Raw genomic sequence first — 16,672 nt, 5'->3', positions numbered from 1 at the left:
TCTCTTCTTGGAGTTACCCAATACGGCCAATTCTATCCAACATTGGGGAGGTTGTTTTCAAAACTCAGAGTGAGATGATACTTTGTACTAAAAAAATTTGTGCCATCAGGACATGTGTAAAAAGAATGGCAAACTCCTTTATTTACTCGCTTCAAGAACAGATATAACACAGAGTAATATGAGCTTATAGACTGCTGGCAAAACATTCGAACTCATCCTAACCAAACAAGTATTAAATAGGTTTCATTAACTTTTTGGTTTTATTTGACTTGGTTATAGTGCATTTTTAATTGAATACAGAGTTCCTGTGAGGGGAAAAAAGTAGTTTCTAGCGCTGAAAAGTTTGTAGATTATCTTACTGCACAGAATTAACCATCTCTTTAGAACTCTGTTGGAACAGGTGCGTTCACAAGCACTTTATTTGATCAGAAAGGTATCTGTCACCTTGGAACTAAGGAATCAGCCACTACTGAAGCTGATTGAGAAAGTGCATTTCATTCATACAGTTTTTTTCTGGTGAAGTTGTGCTTTCCTTGGGATGTGCTGAGCTTAATGTCTTGCCTTTAAAGTTTCCTGCGGTTAAGAGACTGGGTAGCAAACTCCCACGGTGCAACTTTCTACCTGATCCCACATCTTCAGCAGGGGACCTTCGAGGGCTTGCGTGCTGCTGCTAATTAAAGGTTTATTTACACTTTAGAGAGAAGAAGCCGATTGGCTGGGACACTGACATTTCCTGGCTCACAGGAGAAGAGTTGCATGTGGAAGTCTTGGAGAATGTACCACTCACAACACACAATTTTGTACGTACTGGTTTTTATGAAATGTTGAGTGGGGTTAAATCAACTCTATACTTTCAGATTCACGTTGTCAACTTTGAATAATATTTTGTAGCTGTGGGATGTGGTGTGGGTGGCAAAAGAAGTTCTTAATCACAATAGTTTAAGTGAATTACATAGAATTGTAATTGAAATAAGTGTAAAGAGTACTTGATCACCCTTAAAACTTCCACGTTTGGATGGAATACACCCTCTAAAATCTATAAATGTAGGGAGTGTAAATCAGCACTGCATTGCAGAGCTGTAATAATAATCTACTATTTTTGTGTTGCTGTATCTATAAAATGTATTCTGGGCCTCCCTGCTGGCTCTGCAGCAGCAATTAACTAATGAACTAACTATTCCCAGAGCAGTGCTGACATCATCAGTGATGCTAGTGCACAAATATGTTTTGACCTGATAAGGCACCAAGTAAATGGAAGCTGCTAAACAGAATCTATCTAATGGTTCCAGCTACATACAAAATCCTGGAAGTAATGTTTTTCATATGGAAAAGTCCGACCTTTTATTTATATGAAAACCCAAGATTCTGTTTGCAAGCTACATAAACTATTTTACTCGAGCAAGCTGGTTTGGCTATGACTAGTTAGGTTGAAAACTAGTAGGCTTAATGTGTGGGTTTTTTTATATCCTTCTGAAACTTTGATTATGACATCTAGTAATAAAACTAGAATGTGGTTTTATGCCAAGTATTACTGAATTTTAAAATGAAATGGAATTATCCCCCCCCATAATATAGGGATAATATATGTTCACTGTTTCACAATTTTTAATGTTTCTGAGTTTTAGTATTCAAAATTACAACTGTATATGCAACGCTACATGGAAGCCATATACATAAACCATATCTGTATTTCTAGTCCTGTGAGTGTTGGACCAAAATGTTATTTAGAAAATCTTTCAGCAGCTTTTGTTTTTATAAGTTTTATCCAATTAAATTCTGAATGTTCGTCTCTAGCATAATAGTGCGCCGTTTTCCTTCAGATTTGTTGCTATTTTTCTTACTGCTAATGAAGTGAAGCATTAATTCCAATAAATAGTTGAAAGAAAATTTTGATGCATGAAGACTATTCGAAAATGAGACAATCTTTTATGTAAGTCTTTTTGATGTCTAAAACTGTAATTCCATAACCAAAAAATTGGCTTTGAAGTGTATTTGAGGGAGGTAAAAGGAAATATCCTATCTTAGGCTTACAGAAGGACTCTATCTAATTATGATTATTTTTGACAATGTAGGTACGAAAAACATTCTTCACGTTAGCGTTCTGCGACTTTTGTCGAAAGCTGCTTTTCCAGGGATTCCGGTGCCAGACGTGCGGCTACAAATTTCACCAGCGCTGTAGTACAGAAGTGCCACTGATGTGTGTCAATTATGATCAACTTGAGTAAGTAATCACGATTGATTTTGAAGTTGAGCCTTTTATTAAGCTTACAGCTGTCAGTGGTTTCTTATATTAAATCTGTAATTCAGGAAGACAGAAGAGGTGCCTGTAAAAAATAGAGAAGTTCAGCTGTTTTTGTGAGACTACATAATTCATATTCTCTCTGTTCTAGTTCGGACAACCAGTTCATATTTTTTTTGCTGGACTAGAAAATGCTTTCTTTGAAGCATGAATGGGGTAGCTGAGCACTTGGCTGTATCAAACAGACTTCTCATTGTTCGCAGTTCTTAATCAAAACTAATTCTTTATTATGTGAATGGCGAGGACCCTATTTAAATGTTTAGATGTGGGTTTATTCTCTTCAACCTAAAAAAAAAATGTTACGAGACACGAGTTTAATATGGTGAAATTGCAGTTGGTTTTACAGTGATTTAAAATAAATCCATTATTGAGTTTGAAGACTAGGTAAGAAACATAAGAGAATGTCCAAATCAGTCATATGTTCTTGAATCTGGTCTATTTGTGTGAGGTAGGTTAAGGATCTGGTGTAAACTGTCTCCATGTATTGATTTGATTGGTTTCAGTGGAGGATATTAGGTCTTTTAAATAGACTTTCCTGTAAGGAATCATATAAAATGCTAGCTTTTCCTCCAAGAATAAATTTAATTTCTGCTTATGCTGGTATTTTCAATAGTTTCCTTGGGCACCTCTCAAGTTTGTACTCAAGGCTTATGGTTAATACAGTTCTATCCATTTGGCGTTTATTTTTTGGCATTACATTGGTGCAAACATTAAAATAAGGTTATGTACTCAACACGTAGTTATAGTTTGTGCATTCTTGAGGAACCAGATGTCTGCAATTTCAACTAACAGATTAAAAATTATTTTCTGCAAATATACGCTTAAGGCATAATCTTTTGATCCTTTGTCAAGTAAATAATATTTTTAACGAATCTTGCAGATTAATGTGTTAATGTAGTCTTTATTTTAAAATTTAGAATTTGGTCAGTGGGGGGGTTGTGGTTTTGTGGGGTTCGTTTGTTTGTTTTCAAGCTTGGAGTGTTATATTGTGTAGCTTCTGGGTTTTGCACAAGTTAGGTTGTTTTTGTTTTGTTCTTGCCTCACAGTTTGCTGTTTGTCTCCAAGTTCTTTGAACATCACCCCATACCGCAGGAGGAGGCCTCATTAGGAGAGACCACCCCAGCATCTGGATCATACCCGTCAGTGCCCCCCTCAGATTCTGTTGGGTATGACCTTATTCCTGCTGTTTAATAACATAACATTGCAGTACTGTATGCTTAGAAACGCTCAAAATATTGCTTTGCAACTCTCTCTACATTTTTGTAATCTGGCTTGTCACGCAAATATACCCACCTTTGCTTAACTTCCAAGAAGTGAATGTTTTCATTCGCATGAATGATATAAAGTAGTAATGAACCTAAGTTAAACCTGTACATAAGTGTCTGTAGAACTGGAGCCTTGCCTGTTAAATTGATTTCTTCTGCATGGTAGCTTAGACCTGGTCTAAACTGGAAAGATTTTATACTTAAAATTAATACAATCCAAATTTGTATCCTCACAAATACTTTTAGTTTGTGTTAAAAACCTACAGTTTATTTGCCTTGAAGTGACATACCTCTGTTTCAGAATAAGCCACACCACTATAAGGTCAGTGTGAACAGATGCCAATTCCAGGTTCGTAATACTGCTGTAGTGGCTTTTCCACATACACATTCCTTTAATATCCTCTAGACCAGCTGTCTTCCTCCTATTTAGATGTTGGGATATACCAATAGCATCTCTTTGCTGCTGTAAAATTAGACTTCTAAAACTGACCACAGTCTCCATCCCCTGTCCAACAAAGATTCTGCACCCTCTCTCTGTGAAGAGACAAGTGATCATATTTAGATTATGTTCCCAGTAGCTAAGTGATATCCCACTGATATCACCCAGCACTAGATAGTTGAACAGATCTCCAGGAAACAGTAACTCAAGGATGTGTGTCAAAGTCAAGAAACCTAATGCAGATTTATTAAGAACACCAAATACAAAAGCCTTCAGGAAAACATTCCTAGGACCTGTGTTTGCTGCGTGGAGATGAACTGAATTTGGCAGAAAGACTCTCTTGGTATAGTGAGCACTGTGCCCAAACCAAAGCAGAAACACATGTGGAAGCTATGCAGGCACCTATGGACTCTAACTAGAAGAGAAATCCCCTGGACAGCCAAGACTCTTTTATGAAAGATCAAATATGATGTGTCCCAGGAAAACCCATTGGCAGTCCTGCAGAGGGATCCTCGTTTGGTAAGTACAAAGAGAGATTATGTGCTATTTTGTGCAGTTTCAAGTAAATTCGGAAGTGCCTCTTCCTGGTAGTAGATGTTACCTTTGTATCCTGTGGATGTTAGTACAGCAGATTGTGGACAAGGCTGCTGCTGCGGTTCTCTAGGCTAAGCAGGCTCTGCCTTTCTCGTGGTACAGCTGAAATTATAACCAGGCTAGAACTATTAATCTGGGAAGAGGCTTGTTCATACCAGCTGTGTTAAATGCCTGCAGATGGCCTCAACCCTAGTACTGCTATATGCTAAATTCTCTCTAAATTTTCAATTACCTCTGCCTGACAGAATCACAGAATGTTAGGGATTAGAAGGGACCTGAAAAGATCATCTAGTCCAATCCCCCTGCTGGAGCAGGAACACCTAGATGAGGCTACACATTTGTGCTTTCTTACCAGTTTATATGCAACAGGATGGATTATCTTAATTGATACATGCACTACTTCAGGCAGTCTTAGTTTTGTGAAGTACGAATGAAAGGAAAACTGAGTCCGAAGCTAGTTAATGCATTAAAGTTTTTAACTTCACATATATAAAAAAGTTAACATTTAAATATACTTGCTAGTTGAGGTTAAGGAGCTTTTCCTAGTTGTTATATCTGTACATGTTTGTGGTTGCAGGAACTGTAAAAGGTTTCTAGCTCTTTACTTTTTGCTTTATTGCCTTGCAGTACACTTACATTGTTAAACAAAAAAGCATATGTCATGCCTTGAAAGTTCTGTTTATTTTTAAAATGGTTGATCTTTCTCAGCTGGTGTTCGTAAGTAGTATGCAAGTTACAAAGTCATGCAATTTTTCCCAAGCATCTGTGTTAGTAGTATTTCCTTTCCAGAAGCAGCTCAGTTGCTGTTGTATGAGCACACAGCACTGTCCATACCTTTCTCCAGTTATCCTTTTGGCTTTCTTTAATAGTACTTCTCTGCTTTTTAAAGACAAAATTGTGGAAATATTAATTTCACTGATTTTTTTTTTTTTTTTTAAGAACAAAAAAAATGCTGGCTTTTTCTGTAAAAACATATACTTACCCATGGTTTTGTTAGAGGATACTGCTCTAATATGGAACAACAGCTCAACTGGAATAAAAAAAAAGTCTGACATTTGAGGTTGTCTTGTCTGGGAAGAGAGTGAGGGATCGAAACTTTGAGAATTGGGCAGTGGGATAGAATATATGAGAAAATAGCACTTTGTTACCACTTATTAGTTTAATAATTGTTCCTTTGATTTCTCTGTTCTCTTAGCATCTTGCATGGCACAGCCCACAGAGGAAAGGATGTTACTAGTCGTTTGGTAAACCTGAGGAAAGAGAATGCAAACATCCTTCTTCACCTTTAGCCTTGTGAAGGGATTCCAGCAGCAGGCAAAGTGCCCAAAGAAAGGAAGAGTTTGTGTCACAAGACAAGCTCAAGAGGAAAGGCGTGTGTGACATGCTGAGACATTGTCAAGGGATCAAATGGAGAAGTTGGAAGGAGAAAGGGACATAAAGGAAAAGACCATTGGAACTGATGCAAACGCTGCTAAACATGCTGGAGAACTTTGTTGCACCTCGCTCATGTGTAACATCATAAAGCAATCCAGTCCCATAGCCTTTCGTTCTTCCAACTGTAAGCCATAGGCAGTCCCTCCAGATGTTCCTCCCCAAGATAAGAAAGCACGTATGGTCCCACTTGCACATTTCTGACCCCCTGATGAAAATGTGTCCAACCTCCACATCAGGCCTTTTGTCCCATTTTAGTTCTTTCAGTTTGCACTATCCTCTTGTGCCAAAGCAGTCATTGTAGTTATAATCTGCGCTTAACTGGAAAGAATTATTGAAGTGTAGGTCTCCCTAATAATAGCAATTTGTAATAAAATTGAAGTACACGAACTGTATATAATACATTGTATTCATTTCATTCATTGCACTTTCATGAAGTTTCTTCTGTGTCTTTCCTCATAAAATATGAGCACAGAATTTCTGTGAACTCAGTTCCCTTGATCTTACAGATATATTAATTGAAAAAGGGAGAGATTAGCTATTCAAAATATTCCAAAGTTGTCTTTTTCAACTTCAATCTGTTCTCTCAGATGTTGTGATGTTGGGTAAAGTTTTGCAAACTCATGAGGCACATGCAGGATAAGTAACCTGTGGAGTGAGTGATGAAGGGGGCACATGGTCAGACTTTGAATAGCACAGAAGATTCAATAGAAACTGAAAGCTTCTGCTTTGCTTGAGGCAAAATGCTGGTAGTAAGCAGGTTGGCAACATATTGGCTTTTTGAAAAAAACAGCATTTCCCGACATGCTTTATCTTCTAAATTCGAGGAAGGAAGGGGGCCTGTGTGGTGTACCATTCTAGGAAGCTTGCCAGTCCCTGCGTTAGAGCAGGCTCCAGCCCATGATTAAACACCTCTGCTTTCCTTTCTGTCTTCCAAATGTTCCCTGATCATTCTGCCTCAACTGAAGTTATTTAAATATGTAGAAAAGCTTCTGAAAAAATGAGGAAGCAGAGATGCAGTCTTACAATATTATATTGAGTACTACACCATTTAGATCCCTGTGTGTTTAAATAAGCTGAGCAGTAAAGTCCTGGTATCAGAATCTTTAGAAAAACAGTCTTTAGTCTGTACAACAGGTGAGGGAAACATCCTGCTCTCCAAAATTTTGTATGCGGAAACATGCTAGTGAACTGAAGCCTGGTTTGGAGAACTAACAACAGCTGTTTGGGTTCTTTTGATTACCCCTGATACATGAAGCTTCAGAAATTTTAGGAAAACATTGCTGAGCTTTGGTCTGGGCCCAAAGACCCATATAAATGCACACCATTGTGATAATCCTGAGAGTTGTTTTAAACCTACAAACCTACATGGATGAAAAAAAAATTATCATGGTATAGAAAAGTTATCTGTGTGAATTTAAGACTGTTAAAGATCTGTCCCATGATGCCTTTGGACCTACTTCACAGGATGCTGTAAGAGTGATTTTTCTCTAGCTTGCAGTTACAAACTTGTACTGCTTTTTTTTTTTTTTCCAAATCAACATCTGATTTGGGATTATTGGGAAAAGAAAAAAGGAAAAAAAAGGAAATTATATTCTGGTGTAAACAAACAAATAAAAGCCTTGCTACACGTTTTAGCTTGCAATAGGTTTCACTCAGGTATGAGTATGCAGTCTACCAGATGAATAGCATGTACTACACCAAGCCCTGTGGCTCAACTGAGAAGCACTTGTTCAGGCTGGGAGGGGATGAAGAAAAATCTCAGTCCAGTAGAGATGCTTTCATTTTAAAAGGGAAGTGGCACACACCCTATAGCTGAAGCTAGGTGAATACAAATTTTCAGTTTTAAGTATTTACCCAACTACAGCACAATAAAAATCCAAGCAAAAATCTTGGAGCCCAAACAAGTCTCTTTTGAGAAAAAAAAAAAAAAATCTTTCCTGAGTAGACCAGCTCTTAAATATGTGAAACATCACATTGGTGGGTTAAAGGAAATAGAGGAAAATATGTATAAAAATTTATTTTCATATTTGTAAAGAGAACTAACTTGTATCATTTCAAGTTCCAAGGTCTAGTGGAGGTATTGTATATGATTTTATAAAATCATTTGTTTATATATAAAGTAGCATGTGTCCGCACTTCTCTGAGTTACCTTCCTCTTTCCTCTGGACCCAGTTTTATAAAATAGTGAATCTGTAGACACACTGGCACTTGCTGTGATTGAAAAAGATAAAAATCCACATCTGTCTCCAATTGCTCTTGTCTCCTGACAAACTTCTTTTGTTTTGTCTTGATAAAAACAGAGAGAACAATGTGCTTATCCCAAATACATGGTCCAAGGAAAATGCATGTTCTGTCGTACTGCCAGGAAAGGTTCCAGCATGTTAAATTGAGATTTGACAACTCTCCCAGCTTGGTGCTTGAGAAGCTGAGAACCATTTGTTAAAGGAATGCCCACATATAAAGACTGGAAGAAAGTGTGCAAGATGAGGTGGTAGAACCTCTCTAACGTGTTGAAACATTGACCTTCTTGCTTGTAGAAGGTCTTGTCTAGCTCAGAGGTTGCCTGTTAACCGTGCACAATGGCCACAGGAGCAAAAGAAACTCGGATTCTGGTATTTAAACTGCAGCTTCTATAAGCCCAGCCTTGTGTAGATGTATGCTACAGTAACCGGGACTTCACAGCTGTTTGTGTTCTGGTCATCTTGTATTTTCGGTTGTGTTTTAATGTTTGCTGGCCCTGGGTTTGTGTAGCCTACAAAGCTAGTTTTGTAACTCTCCTGGAATAGACATCACCCTCTTCCAAATGGCGATGGCTGGTCCTTTTTGCTCCAGTGTTCTTTCTACTGTCCTGGAGTAATTAAAATTTAGGAATACTGTAAGAAGTGACTTTTGGTAGCTCAGAGGATTGCTGCATTCTGTGTGGTGACATGCTTTCTGTAGATCAAGACCTTGACGCAGATCAAGATACGGCCTTTGCAGCACACAGGCAGAGGGTGGTGGCAATCTCTTCTGAGCTCATGATTTCAGTAGGCCATCTTGGCTAGCAAACCACTTGTGTCTTTCTCTTCACTAGTTACCATTTTCAAGCAAAATTCCCATTGAGCAGAAATAACTCACCTTTTTGTAAGTGTCCCAAGGACAGCCATTAATGAAATCCTGATTACATAGATGGAGCACACAGCCAACTGCGTAAGAGATTCCCATCTCTGGATTCTTTGATATCTAAAGCGCAGTGATCCTCCCAATAATAGTTTAGAGACTCCAAAAAAGAGAGTTCTTTAGCAGCCTGTAATTGTCTTCAAAAGTTCTGAACTTCCCCCAGTTAGAATTTAATGAGTAGCAAAGGCTATTCAGATTGTTTTCAAACGTGGTATGACATGGCATGCTGTGCTAGCAACATGATGGGCATGATGACCTGTGACCAGAAATACAGAAATATTTGCAGATTCCCTTAGCAGATGACCATTTATGACTCGAAGGAGGATGTATTTGAAACAACACCTCTGCAATTTGGTTTTCTCTCTCTTGGCTTACTTAGGATCACAGAAAATCTGATGACTTCTGTTCTCATCATGTGGCAGAGCTCAAATCCTGTCTCACAGTCACTCCTAGTGCAGTGAGCTGGTGTCTGTTTTTACGTGCCTCCTTTGATTGTTACTAAGAGCTCTCAGGCAGTGTGAGCAGGAGTTAGCTGTCCCAACACTGACAGACACTTTTTAGACTTTTCCTCTGAAATCTTTCCGTGCAGCGTCTGACGCTCTTGTCTTAAACATGAAAATGCTGTGCTTTAGAATGTCAACCAAGTCCTGCACTTGTATCTGTGCAGTGTCCTGTCTCCCAGTGTGGCTTCTAGTTGCATGATTTCCTTACAAAAATGTTCAGGAGTTCAAAACTTCTTCACCTACAATAGAAAAGATTTTACCTGAAGACACTTGTTAGCAATGGATGAAAACTTTAGCTGTGTAAATCAACTGCATTTTAAAAAGGTTTCTGAAATTCTGAGCACCTTCTGAAATGCTGGGTTGGTCAGGGCCCTTTCTCAGAGATTTGCCTATTGACAGATGCAGTTTATTTTTTTGCAGCATCTTCCCAATATTTATATTCTCTCATGTGACAAGAGGCAGCTATTTTTTGGAAAAGTTAAGCAGGGTTAAACCCACCTGTTCTTCCCCTGCCCCACTTCCCAAACGTAACCGAAAGTATTTTTTTACAAGACTTCCTAGACACTTATTTGAATTAATTTGCAAGCACTCCGTTTTGCCATTCTCAATTGTGAGACTGTTGGCCAGGAAGGAAAAGACGACAGGTACTCAGGATCCAGACAGCACCATGTTCTGGGATCAGTGCCAAACTATGTAAACTCTTCAATGAATGGGAGGGTAATAGTCTTTAAAGCAGACTTGTTTCTGAAAAAATGTCAAGGGATCCTGTTGAAAATGTTAGTTATCCCTAAAGATCTTTGGAGAAGCCAAGAAACGTTCATTCACAGTGCCTGGCAGCACTAGGACCTGTTGCTGCCGTACGTTGCTAATATGGTTTATTTCTGAGGCTTCTACCTGTAGGCATTGCCTTTGTGGGCATTGTAACTAACCCATGAGTAACTGAATGGGTGGAGGACTTTACTCCTCTCTTAGGAGTTGTGTTTTCTGTAAGCTCTAGAAACCTTGTTGTCAGATGGCATGTATGTTTTAACATGAAGTTTTCTTTGACAAAGATAACCGATGTTCCTTGTTGACCTTTTGCCTCCTATCCATTAAATTAAATCATTAGACTTAAGAGTGACTGACCTTGACTTGAGTAAGACATAAATGCCAGTTTAATGTACTTAAACAAAATAAACAGATAACCAAAGAAGTGACATTCTGCCTTCCTACAAATGAAAAAGGAAGTGATGATTTTTCTTTCTAAATTTATGATTCAGGATGCCGTAAGTTAAAGACTAGATCTACATTTATGACTGGCAGCATTTGCATTTCTTCAGAAAGTTTGTCTGCATGGTCTGAACGCTTATCTTTCCAGTCAAATCTATTGCATTGCCTAACTGTAGCACTATAAATGACGTTTGAAATGTTGCACTATTCAAAGTTATTTCTCAAAGATTGAGGTTAAGTGGTGGTATGTTTATTTTTAGTATCGGTATTTCATATTACCTTGACCATTATATGAATCAATTATATTGAGCGAACAGTATGTAATTTTCAGTCTTCATTGAACAATAATCCCATCCATAGAGTATTTTTGTGACATCTTGTGACTGTAATGTTGATGTGAGTTGTTAAGCGTTTTTATTTCTCAATGGGTTGCCATTAGAAAGAGTGCATTGCAGTAACTATGAAGTGAGGACATTGCAGAGTGTCTTGCTATCTGCAGCACCTGTTGGGCTACATTAATTTTATGGACAAGGTTTTATTATAACTAGTTTGGTATGGTGTGCTAGGGTTTTTTGGTTTAACTCAGAGCACTTCACAGCCATGTAATTAGGTAGTTTGTGCAGTAGAGAGTTGTTGCAATTGATCATAGAGGAGTAGAGGTCTTTAATTATAAATTGTTTTTTGCAGGCCTTTAGATCAGTTTTTTTAATGTATGTATTATTATAGTTGAAAAGGACTTACCACACCCACTATGCAGTATTTGAAGCCATTTGTAGACCTAAATCCTCTTTTTCCTTGACTTTGTTTCTCAGACCACCAATTCTCCCTAGTCCTTCTCCTTCAAAATCCATTCCAATCCCACAGCCCCTCCGACCAGCAGATGAAGACCATCGGAATCAATTTGGGCAACGCGACCGATCCTCTTCAGCTCCCAACGTTCACATCAATACAATCGAGCCAGTCAATATTGATGTAAGTATTAATAATGTTTGGATAGGGAACAGTAGATTTGATATTTCCCTTGTGAATTATTGGTGCGTTAAATTTATCATGGGTACACACGCTTGCTGTGTTACCAATGTTTCTAAGCTAATCCTTGGTGGTCTGTCAGAATCTTCATAGTTGTCATGCGAGACGTTTTTGTTATTGAGAGCTGTAAGAATGCAGATAACCCCTTCTCCAAAAGCAGAAACTGCCTTTTGACAGTTTTGTCTGTTCGTTTTCAAAGAACATTCCACCACAAAGTACTGCTCTCGTTTGTTTGTTTGTCTTAGTCCCAAGGCTTGTGCTGGTAGTTGTACCGCAGCGTTGAGAATATGAAAGCCAGTAACCATTCTGGCAAACCATTATATGTGTTAAGCATATTTCTTTATATGCAAGATAGGGATTTTCAGTATTTGTGATTCGAGTAATATTTCTGGCACTGAAGAAAATTAAATTATTGCAGTAAGCTTGAGTTCAGATTTACTGAATTTTCCTTAGGATTTCGAAAGTAAAGTATGTATTGTTCTGAGCATTGTTTTGAAGTGTTCAGAAACTGCTACACTTGTTTACCACATATATCTGGATGCTGAATTGTAAATAATAATAATGGTTGATATTAAGTATAAGGCAAGCTAGGACCTTTCAAAATGTTGGTCCACAACCACCTCTTTCGCCATTTGTCAGGCGAGCAGTCTTGAAGTCTGCCTTGGACACTGAGGCATAAACTTTGCGTGTGAGCTGAGTGAAAGGTGAAATGTTAGTTGATTATTAAGAGTGTGGCCTCGTAGGCATTTGCATATGGTAAATGGCAGCCGTGTAGCTGAGAGGCAGGACCAGCACTTTTGGCAGCTGTATGGGTGTATAAAGGAGTAAAATAGTTGATTTGTGTATAACCAAAAAAAAAAGTTTCACGATGGAAATGGACATGCAGAGGAAAACTGATAGAATTTTCTAATCTTCTTCTGTTTAGAAAATCCTTAGTGTAGTTTGCTTTTATTCTGGATACGTTGTGCAAGATACTCTCAGTTCACCGCGGATTGCAAGTGAAGGCAACCTTGTGCAGTTAGTCATTTCTGAGAAGAACAGAGCGCAACTGGCTATGCAAATGAGGTGCTTTGTTACCAGAAAAAAACTAAGCAGAACTCATTTGACTGATGTACCTCAGTACAAGAAATTGGCGTCCCAGCTTCTGATATCACAGTTCAAATCATTTGTGCCACAGACACTGTAACTAGAACATTTGGTTCGATATTTCTTTATGCATTTTGGCCAACTCTGTGTTTAAATCAATATTTTCGTGTCAGCATCTATTTTGTGTAGTCTGCATTTCACTTTAGTACTGAGAGGTGCTGTTTTAAAGTAACTAATTTTTTAAAGTTTAGTAGTAGCTCTTTGGAGTTGCTGCTATTAGTAAGCCAGGGTAGGAAACTACTTCTATTGTATGGACAGCATAGGAGGTTATGGATTGTCAATTTGATCAATCTCAATCAATTCTGGAATGTAAATGATAATATCTAAATTAAGCACTTTTTTATTTATAGGACTTGATTAGAGACCAGGGTTTACGAGGAGAGGGAGGTAAGTAGTGTTTAAACTAGTTATTGTGCTATATTTAATTACACAACTGCTCTGTCCCTTCCCTTTGTTCTACTTCCTTCTACAAAACACAGGCACAAAGGGAAATATGACTAGAACAAAAAGTGAATTTGCATTTGCTTGTCCATGAACTTAATATTTGTCTGACAAAAGTTTGAGTCATTTGCTGGTCATTCTGGGAGTGGGGGAGATGGAAGGAGAAGAAGTTTTGAAGTGGTATCTGGTTTTTTGGTTTTAAAATTGTCTCGCACCATCACTACTTTGCTCTCACGCACGCATACACTCATTCACTCACGTGGCTGCACATAGATATGCTACAAGCTCCCAACTCTCTCAAAGATTTTTTTTTTATGCCTGTTGTTACCTTTCCACCCATGGAAACAACGGGCATTTTCATTGAAAACCTGTCAACGTGGTAGATGTACCTTCCATATGAACTGCTGCATCCTAAAGCAGCGTCAAATACTCCAGTTCTTCTCCCCCTCTGCCCCTGCTGAAGATGCCGCTTTGCTGTATTGCATGCCTGTGCTACTCTTGGAACCAGGTTGTTAGAACCTTATGCTGAAGCCGGGTCTTTTTATGTTTTCTTCAGTAAGGCACAGCCCTAATTCACAGTTAAGTCAGAACTAGTGCTACAAGGTTTCTTTTTTCTTTACGTGTTATGCAGGGGCCTGTTAAGTCACTTCTCCCACTGATGTCAAGGTCTTGAGAGGGCTTCTTATGTGCTGTATTTTTTCCTATGAATATAATAATAAAAGAGAAATAATTAAAAAAAAAATAATAAGTAGGGCAGGCATATGACAGTTTTTCCAAAACCAAATAATTAATACAGTTGTCTCCTGCTAATTCTAAGTTCCTTCAGTTGTGAGTAAAGTCCAAATTACCTTAATGCACTCTGTCATGATCTCTCAGGTTTTATACTGTGGGCTGTCACTGACTTTGTGTCTCCCATCCAAATCTGGTAGTTGGTAGGATGGTACCTACATACTGTGTTGTGTTTGATGGAGCTGCTTTTTCTTAGGGCAGCGATAGAACACTTTTTAAAAAGAAAATTCCTCCAATCCTGCAAGCCTACTAACTTAAAGTTGCCATTTTTAGCTATACTTTGTATGTGTTGATAGGTGTGGCTCTCCACAGTTTTGCCCATTTTGTCCAGCATTTAAATGTTGTGCTATCATGTTGGTTTTAACTTTTGATCATAAACCGTCTGCTTGGCATCTGAAAACAATTGGCTCTTCCCAGTCCTGAAACTGTTATTAGTAATTGACCTTTTATTTTTTTCTTCCTTCAAGTGCAGAAGCAATCTATGAGTAGGAGTCAAAGCATCTTAGTTATTTCCCATGACTTCTTTCATTTCTTCTATGTGTCTGTCTTTCTGTCTCTGCCTGCCCGTCTCTTTCTCTCTAACAGCCCCTTTGAACCAGCTGATGCGCTGTCTTCGGAAATACCAATCCCGGACTCCCAGTCCCCTCCTTCATTCTGTCCCCAGTGAAATAGTGTTTGATTTTGAGCCTGGCCCAGTGTTCAGAGGTAGTTGGGCTCTTCTTTCTTGTTTTCACCCAAACAAAATAAGTAAAACCACAGATGCTGTTTGTGCCTCACCCTCACACCGTGTGTATGTAAGTGTGTGAGTTTATCAAAACACCTCTGTTTTTTGCTTGGCCTGGCTGGAATGCTTTGAATGTGCTTTTCACACATACTCACTTTCACCTTTACACGCTTGAAAATTACTATAAATAAAATCTGACTTAAATCTTCAAAAGCAAGGAATTTCATAGTTGAGATTTTTATTTGGACCTTAACATAATTTTTCCCAACAAATGTCTGTGAATTTTGTTACACTGATTTTAAAGACAAAGTGACATCCTTAACTTGGAATTTCCTTGACTGTTCAGTTTAAGTCAGTTCAGTGCTTTAGTAGTTTTCTATGTTTAATATTCTTTGTTTTGAAAAGTGATCTAGGAAATCAGATGTGAATTACAAACATTTCCATTGATATCTTGCTAGGTCTTAAGCTTTTCAAGTAATATGTTGTGTCGACTTTCAACAAATACTTCATTTTGAGAATGTGCACTTGATAGCACACTGGGGACCTAGATGGTTTAGACCCTGTGGTTTTTATTTAGTTAGTAAATTTCCAGTGAAACAGTATTTGTTTGTGTCCTGTACCATGTAAAATAAGACTCTTCCATTTTCACGTGGTGGACTCTGGGGGAGATTCAGGCCTCAAGCTGTCAATGGATCTGTTGTATTGCACAAATATCCCAAAAACCTCTGTGGGATTTCCTATGCTGGAGAAACCAAGTATTGAGTAATAGCATGAAATGTAAATATTCGTGTCTATAGGTATACATGTGGAAATAGGTAGTTCAATGCATGTAGTGTGGTCTTCAAATGCTACCATCTTGGCTGTTTCAAAGACTTTGGTTTCAGAATATATCAAGAGCAGTTCAACTTAGGAATGTGTAAAGTTTGTCCAGAAGTCTTTGCAAGAAGACAGGTGTTCCCAACAAGCAAACTGGCCACAGAGTGGAATATGTTCTGTACAGCTTCAGAGTCCATGCTAATGACTTAAGTCCAACATTATCTGAAGTATTCTACTCTAATAACTTGGAAAACAGGCCATCTGGTATTATTATGAACAGATTAACTGTAACATTCTACCATGTATTGAAAGCATTTTTGGTGAAGGGTGAATATTGTGCTAGTGTTTCTGTATCATGGTATTAAAATTTAAGTAGGAGACTTTAGTTACCTCTGAAGAAAATGCATTCTAGTAGAGCTTTGCTATTACAGAGAAAGTCTGTAACCCAGTAAACTCCTGGAAAATTGCTTTTATTCTGGGAGCATGCTATATTTAAATCCGTATTTGTATGATTTCAGACAAATAATATAATAAATATATGACAATATAGTCACTGTAACATGAACACAAGTCCATCCTTCAGGTCACTGGCTTCCAGATGCTTGTAAATGTAGGTAGGATGCCCAATATGCATCATTGTTGTTGCTTCAGCATGTGGGACAGTTTATAGATGCTGCATCCCCTTTTTTATGTGTTGGTATGTCATTACTTTGTGCTTCCACTTCTAAATGTATGGATTTTAGCTCAGTGAGGACAGGCGGTGATGGATATATATAGTCTGGTGAATTAGCACACACTGAGTGACTGAACTCAAGCAACAGTTTT

General features: G+C 38.2%; 1 protein-coding gene across 2 annotated transcripts in view; it reads left to right on the top strand.

Annotated features, from left to right (window-relative positions):
• Positions 1–16,672, top strand: part of BRAF (B-Raf proto-oncogene, serine/threonine kinase) — an 86,034-nt gene that overhangs the window by 42,564 nt on the left and 26,798 nt on the right. Inside the window, exons 5-10 of one of the 2 annotated variants that reach the window (XM_071798378.1) lie at positions 698–800; positions 2,073–2,221; positions 3,346–3,465; positions 11,715–11,874; positions 13,428–13,464; positions 14,893–15,012. In XM_071798378.1, coding sequence (XP_071654479.1) covers positions 698–800; positions 2,073–2,221; positions 3,346–3,465; positions 11,715–11,874; positions 13,428–13,464; positions 14,893–15,012 — 689 coding nt within the window. The remainder of the gene's footprint in view (positions 1–697; positions 801–2,072; positions 2,222–3,345; positions 3,466–11,714; positions 11,875–13,427; positions 13,465–14,892; positions 15,013–16,672) is intronic. The other variant, XM_065839960.2, reaches the window with a different exon arrangement.

The sequence above is a fragment of the Patagioenas fasciata genome, chromosome 1, assembly GCF_037038585.1.
Source record: "Patagioenas fasciata isolate bPatFas1 chromosome 1, bPatFas1.hap1, whole genome shotgun sequence".
NCBI classification, from domain to species: domain Eukaryota; kingdom Metazoa; phylum Chordata; class Aves; order Columbiformes; family Columbidae; genus Patagioenas; species Patagioenas fasciata.
The sequence above is the reverse complement of the archived record's forward strand: the minus strand, read 5'-3'. Positions and strand labels throughout refer to the sequence as shown.